Source organism: Rhinocladiella mackenziei (genome assembly GCF_000835555.1).
Source record: "Rhinocladiella mackenziei CBS 650.93 unplaced genomic scaffold supercont1.4, whole genome shotgun sequence".
NCBI classification, from domain to species: Eukaryota; Fungi; Ascomycota; class Eurotiomycetes; order Chaetothyriales; family Herpotrichiellaceae; genus Rhinocladiella; species Rhinocladiella mackenziei.
Genome location: NW_013550601.1, coordinates 3,223,611 through 3,246,535, shown reverse-complemented (window position 1 = coordinate 3,246,535; position 22,925 = coordinate 3,223,611). Strand labels below are relative to the sequence as shown.

The window sequence follows — 22,925 nt, the reverse complement described above, 5'->3', positions numbered from 1 at the left end:
CGAACATGGCCACTTCTTGGCTGAAGCCAGGGGCTCCGGACATGGGGGGCTGACATGTGAAGAAACTTAAATTTGTCTTGATGATTGAAATTCAATCTAATGCCTGACAACCAGAAGCCCAAAACTTGTCGTATTGTACTCAAATAGCTAACACCCTTTAGCAATGATAACGAATTGCTTCTCACGTTTGACTGGCGTGCATATTTGTACTCCAGTCCTGCGCAATATATCTCTCCAATCCTTTGACAGCGACATCTGCCCATCGTCCTCAAGCATGCTGTCCTCGTAGGCACACATTCGACTCCGGGGATTCCCTCTCCTTTGCCTTGGCAACAGTCTGAGCCAATTCGTTGTTTGTTCGCTTCGGCTTCTGCGGCTCGTCTCCTTCAATTCTCCTTTTGTCCCTGTCTTCGAGCAGTTTTGTTCTGTGCGCGGTCGAGTTTGAATGTGATGCTATCGTCATCTTGACAACCATTTCCCTCCGTGGCGGCAGATGTAGTTGCCTCTGTATTCACTATCAGCGAGAAAGAACGGCTTTGGTTTGGTTCACTAGCCTTCCCGGGGCCCCAATGCTCTTCAAGGAATTTGATATGGGAGCTGAGGAGTACGCCGAGGTGACTCTGTCATGGCGTCTTCAAACATTTTGACTTTTTTTTTTTTTTTTTTCCCCAAGACCGTCCAGACATTGACGTGCTCCTGCAACGTTTCAAACGCTTAGGGCTCGGCTGGCACCCTTGGGTGGATTTGCTTGTCGACTTCTGTCCATCCTTAGATTACTGGTGTCTTTGATTCCATATTTGGTTCTAGGCGGTGAAGTTTCCGAATGACTCTAGCTGGATACGGTGCCCTGGCCGGGTAATACTAAGTTGGTTTGATGCTGGCGCTCATGTCTTTTTGAACTTTATGTGACTCCTTTATGTTTTTCCGTGGATATGCGTTTCTTGATGCCCGGTGTGGATTCGTGGTATTCAAATCGCAGGAGGCGCGCCCTGTGGAAAAGGGAAGGTCAACCCATCATGGCGGTGGTTATTGGGCAGTTGGTGTTCGTTAGCAGTGACCGTAACGTTCCATCATGGTGGCGAGGGTTGAAATCCACTAGATGTAGTAACGATATGCTTAGACAGCGATAGTGAATGACCTACATGGCGAGGCCTGCCCTCCAAGAGGGAACGGAGACGGAGAAGTAAAGATGATGATCAACGAAAAGAGAATAACAAGAAACGGAGAAGCTGTTCATCTCAAAACAGACGAAGAGGCAAACAAATTGAAATTCCTCCACCTTGGGTTACTCAAGTATCACACCCGCCTGACAAGCCAGGAACATGGGGATCCACCTGTCAGACCCTGAATATCGCAGTCCTCGCCAGTTGCTTGGAGACATTCCTTATGTCATGCTCCTTTGGTGAAATGAAGCAGGAGACAAATGATCGACGAATACCCCGTACAGGACATTCCAATCAGTCCCTGTTTTGTTTCAACTGTCGGAGATGAAGGCGGGAATCCTCAGACACCAATTGGCCAGTGCTACCTTGTTATCCCGTCATCTGTACGATATACACGACAGAGGTTGGCCGATCTATAGTCCCATTTGCCCGTTCCGAAATTCTAAAAGAGTGGATATTTTCTACAACAGTATCCAGTCAAAAAGCCAAAGTTGACGATCGAGATGGAAATCAATTACCTTCTAAGAAGGCTTGGCGGCCTCGGGAAACTTGCTGTCCCTGCCGATCTGACTCCGTTATGACGATTTGTGTGGGCAGCCAATCAGAATGCAAGGTTGTACCCTCTATATTCTTCCGTCATAGCCTTTCCTCTACCCTCTACCTCCACCGTCTCCTCCTCCTCTCATTACTTCCTTCGTTTTGTTCCTCTTGCACCACTCGTTATGTTTGTCTTTTCAATTTTCCTCGCTGCTTCGCTCAGCCTGCAGTCCGTCTTTGCTTCGCCCCTCCGCCCCCGCGGGGACTATGCCGTCAAAGAATCCAACAATGTCCCTCCAAAATGGTCCAACGTTGGCAACCCTCATCCTTTCCACCTCTTGAAGCTTCATATCGGTCTCAACCCAGGTAACTTCGACGTTCTTGAATACCATCTCCATCAAGGTGACACTCTTCCATTTCAATCCAGACGTCCCTTTCAATCAGACTAACCCGACCAGTATCTGACCCGTCCCACCATCGCTATGGTCAACACTTGTCCCGACAAGAAGTCCACGACCTTATCAAGCCATCTGATGAGACATTGAACCAGATCCAGAATTGGCTTTCCGAGAACGGCATTGATTCGTCCCACGGCGAATACTCTTCCGCCCGAGACTGGATCACGCTCACTCTCCCCGTCGCCCAAGTGGAACGTCTTCTCGATACTAGATATTCCGTCTACCAGCACCAAGACGGCACCAAGCTTGTTCGAACGACCAGTTGGTCTCTTCCACGTCCTCTCCATGACCACATCACCACTATTCAGCCCACCACGGCATTCCTTCGAGCAACCCCCCAAGGCGAAACAGTTCTTACCGTTCCCACTGACGTCGACCTGTCCCAACTTACCGCTGACGTCAACGCCACCACCTTGAGGAGAGTCTGCAACTTCGGTGGCATGACCACACAATGTCTACGAACTCTTTACAATACCGTCAACTACACTGCCCAAGTCCCCGATCAGAACAAAATCGGTTTCACCAACTATTTGGGTCAAGTCTCGAGCCGAGCTGACGCCAAACTCTATCTGCAGAATTTCCGCCCCGAAGCCGTCAACTCACCCCTCTCTGTGAAGCAAGTATCCATCAATGATGGTCCGCTCGACAATGGCACCGTGGGTGGAGTCGAAGGAAACCTCGACCTTGAGACCATCTTGGGCCTTGTCTACCCCACTCCGGTCACGTTGTACTCAACCGGAGGCATGCCCCCCTTTGAGCCTGACTTGCATACTCCTTCCAACACGAACGAGCCCTACCTTGATTGGATCCTCTATCTACGCGATCAAGATTCCCAGTCTATTCCCAACGCCATCTCCACCTCTTATGGTGACGATGAACAAACCGTCCCAAAATCCTATGCTAAGACCGTCTGCAACCAGTTTGCCGCGCTCGGCGCACAAGGCATTTCTCTCTTCTTTAGTTCAGGAGACTTTGGTGTCGGCGCCAACGACACCTGCGTTTCCAACGATGGCAAGAACACTCCCGCGTTCCTCCCGGCTTTCCCGGCTTCCTGTCCCTATGTGACCGCAGTCGGTGGAACCAAGGATTACCCCGAAGTCGTCGGCTACGATTCTCGCAACGGTTATGCTTCCGGAGCAGGGTTTAGCAACTATTTCCCTCGTCCCAAGTGGCAGGATACCGCCGTGGTGAGATACCTTGACGCAATCGGCGACAAATTTAAGGGCCTGTACAATTGCTCGGGCCGCGCTTATCCCGACCTCGCTGCTCAGAGCTACAGATATATCGTCTTCTTGAATTCAAGTGTCCGAAGTGTCGACGGGACAAGTTGTGCAGCGCCCACAATCGCCAGTATCTTTTCTCTCGTCAACGATGCCCTCGTCGCCAAAGGTAAGCCCGTAATGGGTTGGTTGAATCCTTGGCTCTACCAGAAAGGCTTCAAGGCTTTTACAGACGTTGTCAATGGAAGCTGTGTGGGCTGTGATGGACCTGGATTCAGTGCGGCCGAGGGTTGGGATGTGGCAAGTGGATTTGGAACACCGGACTTCGAAAAGATCTTGGATGTTCTCGAGATTGGTTAAATTACGGGAAGATGATTGAGCACCAGTCACTGTGTGATCTCGTGCGGGGATACCCGGCATGAACCACGACATACCATTTCGAGCGTTGATGATCATGCTCGAACACCATGAATGCATGAGAAGAGGTCGATGAGATGGAACCAGAGATGGTTCAGTCTGACTGGGTCGAATCATCATATTTGAGCTGCAATGAATTAATCGATCAACCGTACCAGATGAGCTCAAGACCCGAATAGAAAAGATGACAGGATGGAGAGAAAAGCTAGATCCGGAGCTAGATCCTTGCATATGAGACAGGGACCAGACCGAAGAATTGATCCTAGTAAATCAACAAGATACAATCCTTCCGCATATTCCTGGAACCAATAAGATTTGCCTAGCAAAGTTTCTCTTCTTCCTTCTCCTTCCACGTAGACTAGACAGGATACTTCATCAGAACTTCCATCTACATTCCATGGCGCTTTCGTGCTATCATCGGAATCGAGATTAGATCGGTATCTACATCTAGCTCCTCGAGACCGCAGCGAAGAACAGCAACGCTCAACTTCATCTAGCAGCTCCCTTTACCGTCATTCAGAATATACGAGCGAGGAACGAATCACTGCACACGAGAAGAATAGATTCAAAATCCCGGTGTGTTGGATTTTGTTGTGATAACGACCTATTGATGGAGTTGAAAATGGCCCGTATGTGCATACCTTACCCATCCCGCTCCCTTTTTAGTGTCACATATGCAAGCAGGTAGACAGCGAGATAGATCATGAAGGGAGCCCTTCTTGTCACCCATGCTCGCGTCGTCCTATCCTAACAATGATGCACCACAGATACCGCTTTTCCTGCCGACCTTCCCGTCCCCAAGGATGACGGACTGTATGATCACCTGACTGACTTCATGATTCCATCCGACATCCGTCTTCCGGTTGCGCGGGATCCGTCGACGAAGGTCAATCTTGCCGAATTGACGGGGTTGACCATTGTATTTTCTTATCCGCGGACAGGTATGTCCGCCTTCTGTCTCAAGTCACTCGCTGTATCGCCGCTGATATAGTCCCATTGTTTCCAAGACCATGTTTCCTAATGAGATCTGATATAAGGTGCACCTGACGAAATTGTCCCCGATTCCTGGAACGCCATCCCCGGCGCCAGGGGTTGTACCCCTCAAGCCTGCTCGTTCCGAGACAACCTCCCTCAGCTGCGGTCCCTCGGCGTCTCCCATGTTTACGGAATCTCGACGCAATCGCCCTCGTATCAAGCTGAGGCGCATGAGCGATTGCATCTACCGTATGAATTGCTGAGTGATGAACAGTTGGAATTTCAAAGGGGGTTGAACCTGCCCACTTTCGAGTGGGAAGGGAAGAAAGTTCTTAGACGGTCGATGATTGCGATTCAGGATGGTCGGGTGATCAAATGGTGGTATCCTGTTTTCCCACCCGATCGTGGTGTGGATGATTTGATGGTCTGGTTGAGAGGGAGGTGAGCGAAAGCTGGAGCACCCCGAGGGGGTTTTGGGGGAGGGGGGTGTGCTCGACTCGGCGACGTTTGGTGCAGAATGTATATTTTCCTCCATATTTGTTCAGATTATATTCCTGCCATCGCCGTCGGCACTGTCGTCAAGACCCCATTCTTGTCATATTTCGCTTTGAAGAAGGTATAGCTTAAAGTTATCGTCTCGATCCCCCTCATTGTTGGATCTTTGACGAATTCTGGATCAATGAAGAAGAACACCGGCATATCGACCGTTTCTCCCGCATTCAGCCGTTGTTCTTCGAAACAGAAACACTGAATTTTGCTGAAATATGGTGCTACCTGTGCTGGTGTCACGGAATATGTGGCTACTCCAATAATGTCGGCGTCACTCTTATTTGTGGCTGTGTAGAATGCCAGTGCAGTCTCGCCAGGTAATACTCGGACTTCGCGTTGTTGGGGTGTGAATTTCCAAGGGAGAACGTCGGAGACGGAACCGTTGAAGGTGATGCGCAAACGAGGGTGGTCTTCGACCGGTTTTAATCGTACGGCTGGATCGCCTGCTGAATCGTGAGCCTTGACAGGTGTACCGCCCCAGCCCGTCTGTTGGCATATCTGAGAGAGTGTGAGCATTTCAGATGTGCTGTCCGGGTCGGTATTGCTCACCATTTTATACAACGGAACCGAACCATATGCGAGAGCTACCAGCGTTAAGCCAACGCTTGTTCCATAGTATCTGCGGGCAAGATGAGCTCTGAACTGATACAACCTCTCTTCAATATTCATACAATGTGGTTTGATTCTTCTTCCTAGCTTCGGCTCTAGCGGCCTCCCAAGGAGTGGCATGTTGAGACTTTTTGGTGGACTGCGAAATATTCCGGGCTGCCATTGTCGATCGAGGGATTCGGCTGAGTACATCGTGTCTTCTGGAGTTTCGTAGCGGGCTTAATATCTGGGAGACTCCTGTCCTAGAAGCTGCGCACGAGGAAGACATAATTGATATTGCGGACGCGAGGACCAAGTCTTGCACCATGGTTGCCCATGAGAGCTTCAGTTCAGTGCTCTAAAAGGGAAATCCTCAGGTGATGGACCTCGATTTAAGGTCACGTGTCTCTCGCTTGCAAAGTTTGACGCCCCTCAAAATCTCCTTAGGTGGTCCTTCGGCTCTCGCATTGTTGCCTTCATTAGACAAACAGCTGAAGGACAAAAACAGGAGTCGGTGAGATCCAAGCATGCTCGTTTCAACTAGCTTACTGCTTGTGCGCCCGACAAAGCCTCCCTGCGCGACTTCATCGGACCAATGCTATCCCCGCAGAGATTCATATATCCCTCCAGATCGAAAGAGCATCCGAATTGCCGACGCATAAAAAGATCAAAACTACCTAATGCAGCACGTGTGTGAACAAAAGAATGACAGACAAATAGAAGGACGCCCTTCTGGGAGCTATGGCTAGTGCGCCTTTGCGATGAGCCATTCACGGCCGTCCGTCGCTTTCAAGCCTCTAGGAATATGTCGAGTCTCGAAGCGGTTGAGTTCCAACACTTCTCTTTTCTGATCTCGATGCGTCATGCAGGACTTTCCGAAGACTAAGCCTCGCGGTACCTGGATTTTCCCTAGATATATTCTCCAATAACGGAGGAATCTATCTCCATGTGCTCATGTTCGAGGCCCACAGTATTCGTGATACCTTCAGTCGAGGCGTCTCCTCACAGCAGGATATAAACGACTACTTTTCAATCTTGTTCTGCTTCAACCACGGTAGGTTGACATTTCCTCTGAAAATTACTGACCAGCATGATGCAGTCTTTCTTCACCGCTTTTTTGCTCTTGAAAGTAGTCTCTGGCCTCAATATACTCATGAATAATGATGACGGATTTGGCGTATCTAATATACGAGAATTCTACCGACTACTCGTGGCCGCAGGCCACAACGTGTGGATGGTGGCTCCAGCCTTTGAAAACTCCGGTCAGGGCGGCCGAATCGTTTTCACCACCTCCCCCACTCTCGACACTCCTTCTCAATACAATCTCATCCCCGCTGGTGCACCCTCTCTGGGGCAAGACCCTCATGACAGCCATATCTGGTATTACAATGGAACGCCCGCGGCGTGTACGAACGTTGCTCTTGACTATGTCCTTCCCACCTTTGCCGATTTTGATGTCCCAGACCTATTTGTTGCAGGTCCCAACTTCGGCAACAATGTGGGAACTTTTGCCTACACGGGATCTGGAACCATCGGCTCCACTTACACAGCTGTCGAGCGAAATGTTCCCGGCATTGCATTTTCGGCGGCAAATCCAACGCAGAGCTATCTAGAAATCACCAACACAACCAACCCGTCCACCTACGCGGCCGAGCAGTGTATCAGATTTGTGGACACGGTCGCCAAGAATGCCAAAGACGGCGAGCCCATCCTCCCACTGGGCTATGGCATCAATGTGAATATCCCGCCGTTGAACGCTAGCTGCATGAATCCTCCGTTTGTGCAGTCAAGATTCTCTGGAGGTTCCGGCATGCCGCAGGTGGAGTTCAACGCGACGAACAAGCTGATTCAAATCGCGGACAACAATTATTTTGGATTGGTTCCCGATGGGTCAAATCAGTGCATCAATGGAAACTGCAATCTTCCGGGTGAAAGCAACGTTGTCAAGGCATGTCAGAGTGGTGTCACCATCTTCACCGTGGATTATGATGCGCCTATCAACGACAAAACGGCAAAGGTGAAGAATTTGGTCTTTGGAGATGGTTGGTGAGCTTTCAGAACAGGACGAAGCCAATCTACACGCGTAACAATGTATATATCTGTCGAGTGAAAATCTATGAACACTGGCTGGATGGCCAATAAATCGTTCCTTTTGCTTGCGCCAAAGGTGAAACCTCAGCCTGATCCCACAGCTTTCTTAGGTTTCTACCTTTTTCTCAGCATCACTCTTCTAATGACTTACTAACATGCGACTCCTCAATGTGTGGCAGGGTGTTGAGTACATTGTCCATATTCGCACTAAGAGGGTAAAATGGTCTAGAATGCTCCCGTCCAATTTTAGTAGAGAGGGTCGACCGGCAAAACACGGGGATTGAAGCAAGCCTCCGATCTATGGGCTGGCAGAGGATTACGTCCATGGGTATTTTAGTGTTAAAGAGGGCTAGGACCTTTGATGTTGATATGGACCGCGGGCGGGGATGAGTAAGAAGCCTTATCATGTGATATGGTCATGTGATTTGCATTGGCAGCGTTGCTTTTGGAACGATGGAGAAGGATTCTTATATAAACCGTGGCTTTGTCGGTTGCTTTTCCAGTCAGAAGACCAATTTCGCGACACCAAGAGTATCACCATTCTCCCGGCCTGTGATCCCGCACTCGCGACAAGGGGCCAGATTCCTGTTGGCTTGACGCCAAGGATGCGCGAACGATATGCTATTACTGGCGGAATGCCATACTCCCAATCAATGCAGTTCTTTGCACACACGTTGACCAACCCATGGAAAGGGCCGAATCAACGTCCCGTCAACACCAAGTTTCCAACACATGCCACCACAATGGCTGATCTTGAACCCTCTGGCCGGATTGGCAGCCTGTCCTCCTTTACCGCCGGCTTGCGTGGAGACTTGCCGCCAGCAAGTATGACGGCGCATATGCTTTCTACTGAGTAACTAGGGCGCGAACCCGACTTTCACTCACAACCTTACCAGCTATTCCGTGCTACCCTGTGTGTGTTTTTGTGCATGCGTGCTACATGCTGCCAGTCCTGTAGTGCGCTTTCACTCCTTCTCGCCGACGCCGTTGCCACCTTCGACATTCTCGAGTCGCGTCCTGCTGTTTGCTCGTGGCTGTTCTCTCATATAACTAGCTACTCGAGCACACCCGGTGCCTCTAAATATGAGACTGGCTTGCCTGTCTTCTCGACAGTCTCAACGGCGAATCTTGATCTCTTTGATCCTATCACTTTTTAGTCTTTGGTGTCTTGTACCAGCTTCCAAAAGACAGGTATCCCACCCTATTCCGCCGGCGGAGTTGGAGCGAAAATACCCCTTACTTTGGCGACACGTGCACATGTCCAATGGAACTGGTGGAGGTAAGATAAGTGTCTATTCTACTGCTCCCGTCATAATTCGTTCTTGTCGGCTTTTTGCTTGTTGGTCCGAAAAATGGCACTATCCGCAGGATAAATTCTGGGCTGGCTATCCCCTTGAACATTTTCGGTTCATTTACAAAACTAACCTATTTATGCCGTCACTAGCCTGGTACATTCCACCAACCTGGCTATCATCCTCCGTTGTCCAACCGGAGACCATAATCGACGCGGCTCTCCTGGCCTCTCAAGCCGCAACAAATGCCAATAAACACCGAACGATATCCCATTCTTCCATCCCTTTACTTCTTCATCAAACATGGAAGAACCGACGCATCGACACGTGGTCGGATCTCCTCCGTGACAGCGTGGAGAAATGGTTGTACCACGTCATTTCCGACGACATGGCCTATTTCTTCTGGGAGGACGAGGGGATCATCCGCATGCTCGCCGAGTTTGAACCCGATTTTGTCGACAGTTTCAAATCCTTACCGGCTAGCGTTGAACGGCCGGATGTCTTTCGTATTTTGGTTCTCAAGTGGTTTGGCGGTGTTGTAAGTCAGATCTTTCCTGTCCCTCGACAAATCGCAGCCTCTAAACCGCCTTACCCGTCTTCACACGTATCTCATACGCCGAACTGATTTATTTTTCGTTTACTTTTGAAAGTACACCGACGTTGACACCCAACCACTCCGACAACCATCGACCTGGGTCTCCTCCTCCGATCTCTTCCCCTGGACCGACCCCATGACCGAAACCATCTATGACTGCCCTTCTGACTCTGTCAACTTGATCCTCGGCATCGAAGCCGATTGCGACCCTGATTCCAACTCTTATTGGCGCATGGGCTATTCGTATCCAATCCAATTGACACAGTGGACCCTAGCCGCTGCGCCTGGCCACCCCGTCCTATTACGCTTCATGGACATCCTCACCCGGCGCCTGCAGGACATCTCTTCCCGCAATGGTGGAGACATTGCGTCCTCTTCTGCCATCGAGGAACTGCGACATATTGGCCCGCTGGCCCTCACGGGTCCCGTCGCTGTTACTGTCGCGACCAAAACGTGGCTCGAGGAACAAGTTGGGCTCCGCTGGAATGCGTTGACGGGTCTCCATGATGGAGGGAAAAGTAAAGTGGTGGAAGACGTGTTGATTCTGCCGATTACGGGATTAAGGTACAGTCCTCTTCATTCTCTCTTTCCTCCCGTCAAGCTCCCTCACAGTCTTTTCCTTTCGTCCCTCCTCCATTGTGCTGTTTTGACATATAACCACGCTAGTCCCGGAAGAGGCTACTACGGCAACATGGGCTCGAAACCCGTAACGCACCCGTCAGCGCGCGTCTGGCATCACGCACAAGGGTCGTGGCGCTCTTTCCATCCGAAAGCAGAGTTCGGCAAGTTTTGTAGGACGTTCTTTGGGCTGTGTCGCGAGTGGGAGAAACAGTCGGACTAAAAATCAGAATCAAGCAAAACATGTTCACTTCTTTCATTGTTTTTGCAAAAGGGGAATTGAAAGTTAAAATTGGAGACTGGGAAAAGGAAGGCAGCATTGTTGGGTATGATATTAAGATTGGAATCCAATCAAATGTTGATGGAGTGAAGATGGTGGTGGCGGCGATACGCAGTGTAAAATTGTGAATACGAAATGGTACGATCGGATCGGATTGAATCAACGCAGGTTTCGCGCAAAAAGGGACGGACAGAAGAGGAATGGAAGGGAAGGAGAGATATCTTGAAGACAAATGAATACGTTGGGAGGAGATACTTCATCCCGGCATCAGGACATGTTGTCAAGATCACGATCAGTTATGATGTGAGTGAAGTGTTGGGGAAAAAAAAAAAAGGGAGAGGGGGGGAAGGGGGAAAATCTCAGCTGATCTTCGTCGACGAGTGCCGACTGCGAGGTGTGATGCGATCAACAACTTTGGGAAAGGGATGGTCATTGGATACCACCACTGCCAGAATTGAAGAAAAAGCACAAGCACAAGCACTGTCACTATGATACGGATTCTTACTTACGGGCGGCATTTGTGTGAGAAGCTAAACTGTAACGCATATCTGAAGATTTCGCTTTGGTAGTGATGTGATGTTGGTACTCCGCTGGCTGATTCTGCTACTCTCGCTTCCACTCCGCTCCGCTCCGCTCTACTACTTAGATGCTGCTGCAACTGCCTTGTCATGCTGACTCATCCCCCTGTTTGAACCACCCTAGCCTAGATAAAGCTCACCCAGCATCTGCTCACTCAGACCAAAGGCTCTCCGTTCCAGACACAGGTGCGGCCGTGACGGCTTCAAAAAACTCGCCTCATCCATGCATGATTGAACCTGATCATACTGAGGCCACGGAAGACTTGATTCAGCTTGTGCACCAAGACTTCTCGATCATCTGGGTTACTGGTGACTCCGCAGACCATTGAGCCTGCAAAAGTCAAACATAGAGCTCCGAAAGGTGCAGCACTGGTGGCGACGAAGTCGAGTGTAGATGGGATGTAACAGGCCTTGGTATGCCGCCGGGGAGAGGGCATGTATGCTGGGCGTGGATAGGCACCGTGTTACGGTGTTAGAGTGCGCGACAATGGCTTTGCGGAGGTCATAGGCTTCGGAGAGCAGAGGGGAATAGTAGTGGGGTGAATGGCCTGCCCAGATGATTATCAGAGATTCTTAACGCCTCCGGGCAGGCCCGCAGTTTCGCCAGCGCAATCCATAGTGGCAGTACCATCGGTCTCTCGAGGCCGTTGCCTCGGCGTATCGCATCTGCCCAGACAGGTGTGGCCAGGAAGCACTCTTCGCTGCACATCAAGTAGTGCGTGACGATCTTCGGGTACGGTGTGGTGAGTATTGCCAGTTCAAAATCCGATTGCAATATACCGTTTGGACTGTTGCCTTGGAAAATCGCCGACAGGCCGCCTGCAATCGTCACGTAGCTGAATCGCGTGCTTGGTATAAGAAGTTCGTATTGCGCCAGAATTGTAGCGGCGCAGGGTGTTTCTGACGATGACGAGGCTAAGCTGCACCAACGAAGAACACTGAGGAACCTGGAAGTTAGGCAGAAACCGAACACTGGACACGGTATATTAAATGTCAATTAGCTGCCACATTAATCTTCGCCTCGCTTCGAGTGCAGAATCCTCATTTTATTTCAGACGCGTGTTTCGTTCTGGTCCAAGATGGTTTGATTCGCTGATGATCGGCCACGGATACCTAGCTGCATCCCAAGCCTCGAAGAGAACTGAATAGATGATCTGCAATCGAGCTCAATTTGGAGCCAAGGGCACGGAGTGACAGCTATGTCATATTCTACCATGTTTAAGATCACGGTAAGGATCTTGGGGCAAGCGAGGGAGGGTGAGAACGAGCTGGGGACAGTTGCACGATTGACGATGGAACACGGGAGAATGCGACGTCACATGTTCGCGATCTAAACCCAAATGGATTGTACGGTGAAGCAAACGTAACAACCTGCCAAAAAAAATAGCATGAAAGACACATTACTATAATGCTGCTAAACGTGTCTCTACAGGTGCAGATCCCCACTAGTCGTGATTCGACTCGACTCTTAGTACCTCGCCATTGCCAGCTGGTGCACTCTCGACGTTGTCTGGCCCATCCTTCTGCAGGACGATAGGATCGGAAAGCCCATACACGACAATGAATGCCATTCCCAGCAGAGCACTGATAATGGAAAAGACAAGCGCCACGATTCCCCGCGCAGTGAAGCCGCCAGGGAGAAATTTGGGCTGTTTGTTCTGCGCATCCAAATTAAGGAGATCCTCTGTGTTGGCAGCCGCATTGCCCTCGAACGGTACCCCCGCCGCACGACAAATGTCGTAGTGCTGTTGCGGAATGGTGGTGGTGCGTTGGATCTGGAGTGGAGCTTCGATTAGAAGCATACCAAGCCCCTGCGACAAGTGCCAGTCAATGTGGCAGTGGAAGAACCACACACCAGGGTTGTCGGCGACGAAGCGGATGACGAAATTGCCCTGAGGAGGCAGAACAAATGTATCTCTTCGGGCTGGAATGGCGGGGAAGGCCGAATGATTTGCGGAGTCCCAAGGAACCGGATCGCCATCTGCATAGTCATAGAAATGTGGCCCGTAAGGGGGGGAGCGGTTGATGACTTGGAAGTTGTGACCATGCAAGTGGAACGGGTGCGAACCACCGTCGGCGTTGTTGAGAACTAACTGTACCACATCGTTGTGGTGGAGAACCACTGAATGAGTGAACTCGCCGTAAATCTCGGCGTTGGTGGCCAAGTCACCTGAAGACATGACGGTGTAGAGGGTTGGCACCTTAGGTTGAGTGTAGGAGATGTCGCTCAGAAACGCGTAGCCAAAGCCGTTGATCAAGTTGTTCATTTGGACCGTAACATCGATCTCAAAGTTTGGGTCAGGTAGTAGGTCCATTCGATCATGAGGGATGAGAGTGAAATCGTCATATGGAACAAGATCGGAGGAGGCGTCAACCTTCATGACAGCGTGGGGATGAGGAGCATCGGGGTTGTATTCCAACCAGTTGGTGTTGTTGAGTTGCAGATCGGGCAAGATGGTATCCAAGAGATCTGAGTCCGCGACAGTCACAATCGGATAGTTCTGATCGGTCGAGCCTTTGGTTGTGACGAGGATCGAATATCGTTGAGCGACCGAAATGTAGAGGACGTCGGCCTCGGTAGGTTCCGTGTAGACACCGTCAATTTCGACAATCCTGAACGTGTGGCCCTCGATGTAGAAGTACTGAGCAACAAATGCACCGATATTGATCAATCGGATGAGATATGTTGTATTGGGTCTAACAGGGATGCTCGAATTCAAGGTGTCATTAAAGAGGAAAGAGTTGGGCACTGGTTCGGCACCGGTAGGATTGTACAAGGACAAGAAACTGGGAGCAATATCCTCGACCAGGTCATGATACCAGTCACTCATCGTGACGACCAGCTCTTCCTCATACATATCGTTGAAGTATGCGTCGCTGTCGTGGATGATCAACGCTTGCCGATATCCATCCGGATAACAGAAATCGGTGTGACAATGGTACCAATAGGTCCCATTCTGATTGACCGTGAAGTTGTAGGTAAAACTATAGCCTGGAGGGATTGGACATTGCGTGACCATCGAAGGGCCATCCATGGAATTGGTGGTATTCTGGTACATGCCATGGAAATGGATGGTGGCATTTTTATCCCCGAGGCCGTTGTACATGTTGACGACCAGCTGATCGCCCTTGTCGACCTCAATCACTGGTAGAGGCCATTGGCCGTTGATGCCAACGACCTTTCTCTCCATTAACCCATCTGGATTTGCTGTAACCCAGGTCACATTGAAATCGTAGGTGACGGTTTTGGCCGCGCACCAGCCTGCGGACAACAGCAGGCCCAGTAAAAAAATGGCGCCGCTTACAAGCTTTGCCATGATTCGAGCTCCAGACTTGTAGGTGCTTAATCAAAGCTTAGCCCAGCTTGCCGAGTCTCCCGTCTCACTTCAGTCGCTCGAACAGCAAGACACGTATGGGGTTTCAGCGTCTCCTATATGCGAAGTCGAGGAGGACCGACTCGGCCTAGGTCTGCACGAGCGACAACGGACAATTCCTGTCCCTCTGTCCTCCTCTTTTTCCTGGTCCATGGTCGTTGCTCCCACTCTTGTTCGTTGAGAGTGGGTTCCTCAACACGAGCATCCAATTTTTTTTTTTTTTTTTTGGCCTTTCCCGCCCACAAGCGTGCTCCGCATAGCCGAAATACCAATCAAACACCAAAGTAACCCTGAAACTAGGATTCACACCGTGCAAGTGTCACAACAGAAGAGGAAAATAGGAGCGAAGAGACTGGTACATCGGCGTCCGGAGCTCTGGATAAAGTTATCTGATTTCGAGCTCAGGAGACTGCCCGCCTATCATAGCCTCTGATGATGCAACTACGCGTGATAATCTCGAATCCGATGCTGCCGATAATCTTATCAATAATTTTATCAGATGTGATTCCCTTACACCACGGAAACGCCCTGTCTCGTCGAGTACTCCGGCCTCGGCCACTGCCCTTGATCTGATGGGGAACAGACCCAGGATCCTTGAAGGATTGTTCTGTCAGGTAGGGTCTTCATGATCTACCCCTCGAGTTTACTCGTCTGTGAATCTCTTTCACTGGTCTCAATACCTGGATAGCAACTCGCGTATTTGTCCACCATGACGAATGTATTTGGGGTTCAAGTCTTCTTCATTGTCTTTCGAGAATGCTTAGAGGCAGTCATCATTGTCTCTGTCCTTCTCTCCTTTCTGAAACAATGCCTTGGTCAACCATCACAAGATCCGGAAATTTACAAGCGACTCAGACGACAAGTTTGGGTCGGGTCCATAGTTGGGATTGTCATCGCAATGATCATCGGAGGCGCTTTCATTGGCGTCTTTTACGGCCTGGGCCATGATTACTGGTCTGAAGCTGAAGACCTCTGGGAAGGAATCTTCTATCTCATCGCCAGCCTCATCATCACAATCATGGGTCTTGCACTGTTGCGGATCAACAAGACCAGAGAGAAATGGAGAGTCAAGATCGCTCAGGCCCTGGTGGAGAAAAGCAAGTCCCATTCATCCATGTGGGTGGGCGACTGGGCCCGAAGATATGCCCTGTTCATCCTGCCGCTCATCACCACTCTCCGGGAAGGCCTCGAGGCAGTTGTGTTTGTGGGTGGTGTTTCTCTCGGCTTACCGGCGACAGCATTCCCATTGCCCGTATTCACGGGTCTGCTAGCTGGTCTCCTGGTGGGCTACCTCATCTATCGTGGAGGCAATGCCATGACCATTCAAATTTTCCTGATTGCTTCAACATGTGTCCTGTACCTTATTGCCGCAGGCATGTTCTCCAAAGCTATATGGAGCTTGCAATTCTACGGTTTCGCGCAGAAGGTCGGCGGGGATGTCGCCGAAGAGGGAGACGGACCGGGATCCTATAACATTCGCCAAACGGTGTGGCATGTCAACTGTTGCAACCCGGAAATCGATAACGGATGGGATGTGTTCAATGCTCTGTTAGGTTGGCAAAACACCGCGACGTATGGGTCGGTCATCTCATACAACGTGTATTGGATCTTCATCATGATAGCCATCGCTTGTATGCTGTATGAAGAACGAACGGGATCGCTACCTCTTCAGAAACAGGTGTTGTCATGCATGACTAAGATCCCAGGATTCAGACGATATGCGAATCGAAGGCTCAATTCGCCCAAGCAGAATGCTGGCGAAATCATCAGTCAGGTTCAGCCCGACACTTTCCATCACGGAATTACGCAGAGACCACTCGCTGAGAAATAGCTCATGGGAGGCTATCCCGTTTCCGCAGAGGTGTGTCGATGTTGGGAGCGAGTGTTGCTGACCGCCGTGCCATGGCAAAAGGACCACGCAAGTTTGTCTTTGAGAGTGAAGCAAGCCTCAATGTTTGCAATAGTCAATCAGATAGTTGAATACGTACAAAAATATTCCCTAGCCGCAATGCAGCATCACGCTCAACTAATGTAGTGTCCTTGGCAGCGTTCGTTTCAAGGTCTGCTCTCACTCTGATGTCAAAATGTGAACCATGGTGGCACCCACAGGTCCCTTTCACCATCCCACATAGTCCTCGCAAAGGTTTGACGACTATGTGGCTCTTGTATAAATTGACCCATTCCGCGCGATCACTCCAAGCATAGATAAAGTCCTCAAAATTCAATATGGAAGGCTCGAAATCGTGGGGTAAAGCCATGGACACAGTGCTCCCGGAGGCGAAACCACTCACTGTGTTCCCTAGTAGTAGCTGTTGATACATATGTGCAGGTATGAGTCTATCAAGACTAAAATTGTGCCGGATTCGAAGCAGAGAGAGGCCGATTGGGACGTATGCCGTTCCACCACTCCATTGTCATTTGTATCTGGTCTTTTCCAGCCGGTCCAAACACGTTTGGGACCGTCTCAATTTCGCAGGAAGGACGGCTTCAGACCGCGGAGAATATAAGATACGGTCGGAATATGTGAGAATATGGTTACGAACGGCAAGACAACTCTTCGGATCAGGGCCGCAGGTCAGGAAGGTGAATATGGTGGTTCTCCCGATCAATCGTCGGGCCCAAAAGACACATGGACATAGCAAGGATATGACTCGAGTTCTGAAGTCGGCGCATAAGTCCCTGCATTCTGGAGGGCGTACGAGGTATATCGACATCGATGAATCATGGCGAAACGCGGACGACGTTCGGTGACTAGTCCAATTTGGTGGCACCAGTCCGAGGGAGTGATCCTGTCATAGGAGGTACAATCGGCTGTGGCTCTTTGTCCTTCGGTTCCACCTCTCTTCTAGCCAGCTTCAGCGTTTCCAATGTCACCCCATTGCCCAATTTTGTGATACCAACAACAGGCGGGTCCCCCTTCTTTACAAACTCCCATAGGCCCGGCAACTTGTTGCCAGCCAGCCTGAATGCTTCCCTGAACACCTGTTCATGAAGATCACCTTTGAGCTCGAACACGATTCTGCTAACAGGGATTCGGGCTGCCCAATAATCGAATTTACCCTTTCCTTTGCCCATACGCACGTCACTGCCTTTGGTGTAAACACCAATATTGGCGCTGACTCTTTTGTATAGTTTGTAATTCTCTCCTCGAAGTCGTCTATGAATTGTTTCTTCGGCGACTCTGAGCTGTTTTGCCGATACTCTTCGATCGTGGTCTTTCATCCGCAAACCATAATCTCCCCAAACAACAGTCGTGCCGCGCACTGATCCCCCCGTGGGCATTCGGGGTCGTCCTACCATGGACTTCCTCTTTTCTGGTCTCTTGGGCGTCAACCAATCTTGACGAGCTGGCACCGTGGAAAATGAGCGGTTGCATCGTGATGAAGCTTGAATCACGGGAGGATTTGAAGAGGAGCTTTGCATGAGGTTCGATCTGATAGGACGTAGCAGAGAATGCTTCGATGTGATTGTTCCTGATCGAAGGAATCGCAAGCAGGCCACTTTTCCTCGTTAGTATTTACGATATAGGTTCAATGGAGTAGGTGGTCGCACATGAGGGCCTGATCGATACCCCAGCCATTACTGCGATTTGACCGCACGGCACAGGCAACCTGCTTCTGTAAAGGAAAAACAGTGACTTCGATCCAAGTCGGCAAGAGTCGAAGCAGTCAGAATTTGGATTTTTGGCGTTTTGTTTTGAATGCAATGTGTATATAAGAGTGAAACTTAATTGCTGAAGCTCCGTGCCCAAATGCAGCGAAAGAAACTTCTTGGCGGTCAAATGAGCAGTGGCTACAGGCGGGATTACCTGAGCCAGTGGGCGTGCATCATGAGACCTTACCATTTTTGAAATTCAACAATCATATATTTTATACCCAGCTAATTCATCAATTACATCGAGCGGGCCGGATGGTGTAGGCAAGTCACCACCAAAATCTTCACACAAGATTTCTTGTACTAACACCTTCTCAGTTGGTTATCACATCTCCTTAACATTTCCATGTGAGCGGAGAAGGTCTTGAGTTCGAACCTCAATCTGGTCAATGCCTCTTTTTTTTTCCCTTTCATATCAGTCGGTGGATGGATGCATTTTTTTGGCCCGAGGAAGTCCGTGTGTAGAGAGATCTAGGGCAAGTACTTGCCTTGGCAAGCGGAGCCTGTCTTTTAATGGGCCGTCGCGTATCTGGCGCGTCACTCCGTGCCGACGCAGTCACCACTTTTGTCTAACCGTAGAAGGACAACGTATTTCGTTTCTTTGTTACCTCGTCAAGCCTTCATGTCTATTATCTTTTACTCTTGATAAGGACATCCCAGGCTCTTCCTCGGGTTCATCATGCCATCCGATATCAGAAGTTTCTTCGGCGGGGGTGGTGGAGGAGCGAAGCCGGCCGCGAAGAGTCCTGGCTCGGAGGCGACCAAGAACGACGCTGTACGCCTACAATTCCACCAATGGTGATGGAAAGTAGCCAAAGCTAACTAGACTACAGAATGGTTCCAGACATAACACCAAGCAGCGCGGTCGTCCTCGCAAAGTGATATCCGATGACGAAGAAGACGAGGTCGTTGAAACGAAACCCAAGAAGCCTTCCACTCCAAAAGGGAAGAAAGTCGTTAAGGAAGCAGTAGAGGAAGAAACAACAAGTTCAGCCTACTTTGCTTCTTCTAAGGCAAAGCCTGTAAAATCCACACCCATCCGATCCAAACCCACAAACGCCACTGGAGCAAGAAAGACTTCTACAAAGGAAATAAACGGAGGAACTCCATCTAACGGTCGGAGATCGGCCAGGAAAACTGCTTCAAACAACAACGCTGAAGATGATGACGAGTCTTTGGCAGTAGTGCTGAAGGCTGAGGAAGCAGGCAATGATGATATCTTCAATGATTTAAAGAGCAGGAAGGTTGATGATGATTATGAAGAAGGCACCGATGACGATGATGTGAGACCACCAAAGAAAGTCACCAAATCAGCCAATGGCAATTTGAAGAAAATACAATCAGATGAGGAGGAGGATGACCTCGAAATGGCCGAATTACCTGCTTACGGTGGACCTTCTGACGGAAGAAGAAAGCGAACCACCGCAGCTATCGCCAGTCGCAAGCGAAAGCCCAAAGATGTAGAAGAGGACGACGACGATGACTTCTTGGAGGATGATGACGAAACCCCCAAAAAGAAGTCGAGAAAGAACTCATCCACAGCATCAAAGAGACCTCGTGGTTCGACCAAGAAGGAAGAGCGTGAAGAAAACAAGGAGATCCAAGACATCTTTGACGGCATTCCAACTGTCCGCGCTCCCACCCCTCCACTGAGAGATGAGGACAAGAAGTTTAAATTTAAACCTGGAGGCGGCAATGCCAATGTGGCACCCCCAGCAGCCGGCACTGCAGAAATCCCCGTGGGTGCTGAAAACTGCCTTGCTGGATTGACATTTGTCTTTACAGGTGTACTGAATTCTTTGGGCCGAGAAGAAGGACAAAACCTGGTCAAGCAGTATGGCGGTAAGGTTACTACCGCACCGTCCAAGAAGACTAGCTATGTCGTCATTGGCAGCGATGCTGGACCCAAGAAGCTGGAAACTATTCAGAAACTGGGAATCAAGACGATCAATGAAGAGGGTCTTTTTGCTCTGATCAAACGACTCCCTGCCAATGGCGGGGATGGAAAAGCTGCTGAAGCCTATGCTGAGAAACAAGCCAAAGAAGAAGAAATGGTCCGCAAGCAAGCAGAGGAAATGGAAGACCGAGAACGGCAGAAACAAAACGAGGCCGCGAAAGTGGCAAAGGCTGCCGCGGCAAGAACAGGCGCCCCAGTTCCGCCCAAACCGCCCAAACCTAAAGGTGACGACCGTCTTTGGGTTGACAAGTATGCTCCAGATACAATCAACAGTGTCTGTGGCAACAAAGGCCAAGTTGAAGGTTTGCAGCGATGGCTACGCAATTGGCAAAACAGTGCCAGATCCCACTTCAAGAAAGCTGGTGCCGATGGGAAGGGTATCTTCCGTGCCGCCTTGCTGTATGGCCCACCAGGTGTGGGGAAAACCACTGCTGCTCACTTGGTGGCCAAACTGGAGGGGTACGATGTTGTCGAAAGTAATGCCTCCGACACTCGAAACAAGAAATTGGTGGAGGCTGGTCTTACCGGTGTTCTGGACACAACCTCCATCCTCGGGTATTTTGCGGGTGATGGAAAGAAAGTTGACCCCTCAAAGAAGAAACTTCTCTTGATCATGGATGAAGTTGATGGTATGTCTGCGGGAGATCGTGGCGGTGTGGGTGCCATGGCTGCTATTGCGAGGAAGACCAACATACCGCTCATCATGATATGCAACGAACGTAATCAGCCGAAGATGAAACCATTGTACAATGTCACGGCAGAATTCCAGTTCAGACGGCCAACAACAGATATGATCCGTGGCCGAATTGCCACGATCTTATTCCGGGAAGGCATGAAGTTACCGCCACAAATCATGAACGCGTTGATTGAAGGATGCAATGGTGATATTCGACAAATTATCAACATGATTTCGACAATCAAGCTTGACAACAAAGATCTTGATTTCAACGATACCAAGGCCATGTCCAAAGCTTGGGAGAAACACGTCATTCTCAAACCTTGGGATATTGTCGGCAAAATCCTCCGACCTCAAATGTTCTCTGCGAGCTCAACGGCTACCTTGAACGATAAGACTGAATTGTACTTCAACGATCACGAGTTCAGCTACCTGATGCTTCAAGAAAACTATTTGAAGTCACAACCCAGTTTGGCAAACTCCTATACCGGCAGGGAGAGAAATATGAAGCTCTTGGAACTCTTCGATAATGCTGCGTCCAGTATTAGTGACGGTGACCTGGTTGATAGAATGATCCATGGTTCACAACAGCAATGGAGTTTGATGCCTACACATGCTATTTTCAGTTTTGTACGACCTGCTAGCTATGTGTATGGCAATTTCAACGCCCAAGTCAGCTTTACAAGTTGGCTTGGACAAAACAGCAAACAAAGTAAGTCCGGACTTTTTTTTTCTTCCTTGCAGACTAGATCGCTAACGGGGTTTTTAGTGAAAATGTCTCGTTTTGTCAAGGAAATTCAAGGCCACATGCGACTCCGCTCTTCTGCAGACCGTCATGAAACTCGCCAGCAATATCTTCCAGCCCTTTGGAACAAAACTATCGCTGTATTGCAACACGATGGCAGAGACGCAGTCCAGGACGTCATCGACTTCATGGACTCGTATTATTTGACCAAAGATGATTTCGACGCCATGCTTGAATTGGGCGTTGGACCAATGGACATGGAAAATGTGAAGCTAGAATCATCAGCAAAGGCGGCTTTTACCAGGACCTACAATTCTCAAAATCACCCTATGCCATTTGTCAAGGCAAGCCATGTTTTAGGCATGGCCAAAGGAGGAACGGCCAAAAAGGAGATACCTGATCTTGAAGAGGCGATTGAAGAGTCTGAGCCAGGGGAGGTTTTGGAGGACGCTGTGGAAGATGACGACGATTTGGACTTGGAGAAGGACAAATATGTCAAAATACCAAAGAAAAAGGCCGCAAGTGCCACCAATGGTGGAGCCAAGGGCAAGGGCAAGAGAAAGAAGAAGAACGATGATGACGATATCGGCGATGGGACTGAAGACGAGCCGAAGAAAAAGAAAACTTCAGGAGGTGGTGGAAGAGGAGGTAGGAAAGGCAAAGAATGAGCTTGAAGACAAACGGCGACCATTGAATATCTCATCAACCCACCCGGCCAATCACGAGATCGATGTACCCTCACTTTGCCGCGTTCTACGATTTGACGAACAACACACCCGATGGCATCTTTTCTGAGCGCTGTGAACGGAATATCCAATTGTAACCTCTTTTACTATGATATCAGAGCCGACTTCGTTCGCACTACTACGCCATCATCAGCAAGATGAAGGATTTTGACACAAAAGTATCATAAATGGAGCACATGTACATTTTGTATGCCCATACCTGAAGACTTAGGTTTTCGAGCCACACACACAACTAGGAAAGAATATCATCTTCGCTGATTCACATCCATTTATGCTATTGTGCTATAGCATAGTAGGTAGGCTCTCTCTAAGCAAATCATGTGCCCTTTTTCATATCTTTATCCCAGCCCCGTTCTCCTCTGTTGTCGATCCATGATAATGAGAGAGCACCCCCAGCCAGTAATGGCAAGTT

General features: G+C 49.7%; 8 protein-coding genes across 8 annotated transcripts; 5 read left to right on the top strand and 3 right to left on the bottom strand.

Moving 5' to 3' along the window:
* Nucleotides 1-1,885: 1,885 nt before the first annotated feature.
* Z518_06285 (uncharacterized protein) lies at nucleotides 1,886-3,738 on the top strand (the record flags this gene model as incomplete). The annotated part of the gene is made up of 2 exons (XM_013417095.1): nucleotides 1,886-2,102; nucleotides 2,159-3,738. 2 exons carry the CDS (start codon nucleotides 1,886-1,888, stop codon nucleotides 3,736-3,738), a joined length of 1,797 nt encoding a protein of 598 aa, XP_013272549.1.
* A 1,578-nt stretch (nucleotides 3,739-5,316) lies between these two features.
* Z518_06284 (uncharacterized protein) lies at nucleotides 5,317-6,091 on the bottom strand (the record flags this gene model as incomplete). The annotated part of the gene is made up of 3 exons (XM_013417094.1): nucleotides 5,317-5,817; nucleotides 5,869-5,938; nucleotides 5,991-6,091. 3 exons carry the CDS (start codon nucleotides 6,089-6,091, stop codon nucleotides 5,317-5,319), a joined length of 672 nt encoding a protein of 223 aa, XP_013272548.1.
* Nucleotides 6,092-6,861: 770 nt separating this feature from the next.
* Nucleotides 6,862-7,957, top strand: Z518_06283 (5'/3'-nucleotidase SurE; the record flags this gene model as incomplete). The annotated part of the gene is made up of 2 exons (XM_013417093.1): nucleotides 6,862-6,961; nucleotides 7,041-7,957. 2 exons carry the CDS (start codon nucleotides 6,862-6,864, stop codon nucleotides 7,955-7,957), a joined length of 1,017 nt encoding a protein of 338 aa, XP_013272547.1.
* A 1,298-nt stretch (nucleotides 7,958-9,255) lies between these two features.
* Nucleotides 9,256-10,726, top strand: Z518_06282 (uncharacterized protein; the record flags this gene model as incomplete). The annotated part of the gene is made up of 4 exons (XM_013417092.1): nucleotides 9,256-9,277; nucleotides 9,443-9,828; nucleotides 9,941-10,449; nucleotides 10,552-10,726. The coding sequence occupies 4 exons, from the start codon at nucleotides 9,256-9,258 to the stop codon at nucleotides 10,724-10,726; spliced, it is 1,092 nt and encodes a 363-aa protein (XP_013272546.1).
* A 2,080-nt stretch (nucleotides 10,727-12,806) lies between these two features.
* On the bottom strand, nucleotides 12,807-14,678 carry Z518_06281 (uncharacterized protein; the record flags this gene model as incomplete). The annotated part of the gene is made up of 1 exon (XM_013417091.1): nucleotides 12,807-14,678. The coding sequence occupies one exon, from the start codon at nucleotides 14,676-14,678 to the stop codon at nucleotides 12,807-12,809; it is 1,872 nt and encodes a 623-aa protein (XP_013272545.1).
* A 766-nt stretch (nucleotides 14,679-15,444) lies between these two features.
* On the top strand, nucleotides 15,445-16,566 carry Z518_06280 (uncharacterized protein; the record flags this gene model as incomplete). Its single annotated transcript, XM_013417090.1, has 1 exon — nucleotides 15,445-16,566. One exon carries the CDS (start codon nucleotides 15,445-15,447, stop codon nucleotides 16,564-16,566), a length of 1,122 nt encoding a protein of 373 aa, XP_013272544.1.
* A 920-nt stretch (nucleotides 16,567-17,486) lies between these two features.
* Z518_06279 (ribosomal protein L16) lies at nucleotides 17,487-18,315 on the bottom strand (the record flags this gene model as incomplete). Its single annotated transcript, XM_013417089.1, has 2 exons — nucleotides 17,487-18,235; nucleotides 18,288-18,315. The coding sequence occupies 2 exons, from the start codon at nucleotides 18,313-18,315 to the stop codon at nucleotides 17,487-17,489; spliced, it is 777 nt and encodes a 258-aa protein (XP_013272543.1).
* A 753-nt stretch (nucleotides 18,316-19,068) lies between these two features.
* Z518_06278 (uncharacterized protein) lies at nucleotides 19,069-22,435 on the top strand (the record flags this gene model as incomplete). The annotated part of the gene is made up of 3 exons (XM_013417088.1): nucleotides 19,069-19,164; nucleotides 19,223-21,734; nucleotides 21,792-22,435. 3 exons carry the CDS (start codon nucleotides 19,069-19,071, stop codon nucleotides 22,433-22,435), a joined length of 3,252 nt encoding a protein of 1,083 aa, XP_013272542.1.
* Between the last annotated feature and the right edge of the window lie 490 nt (nucleotides 22,436-22,925).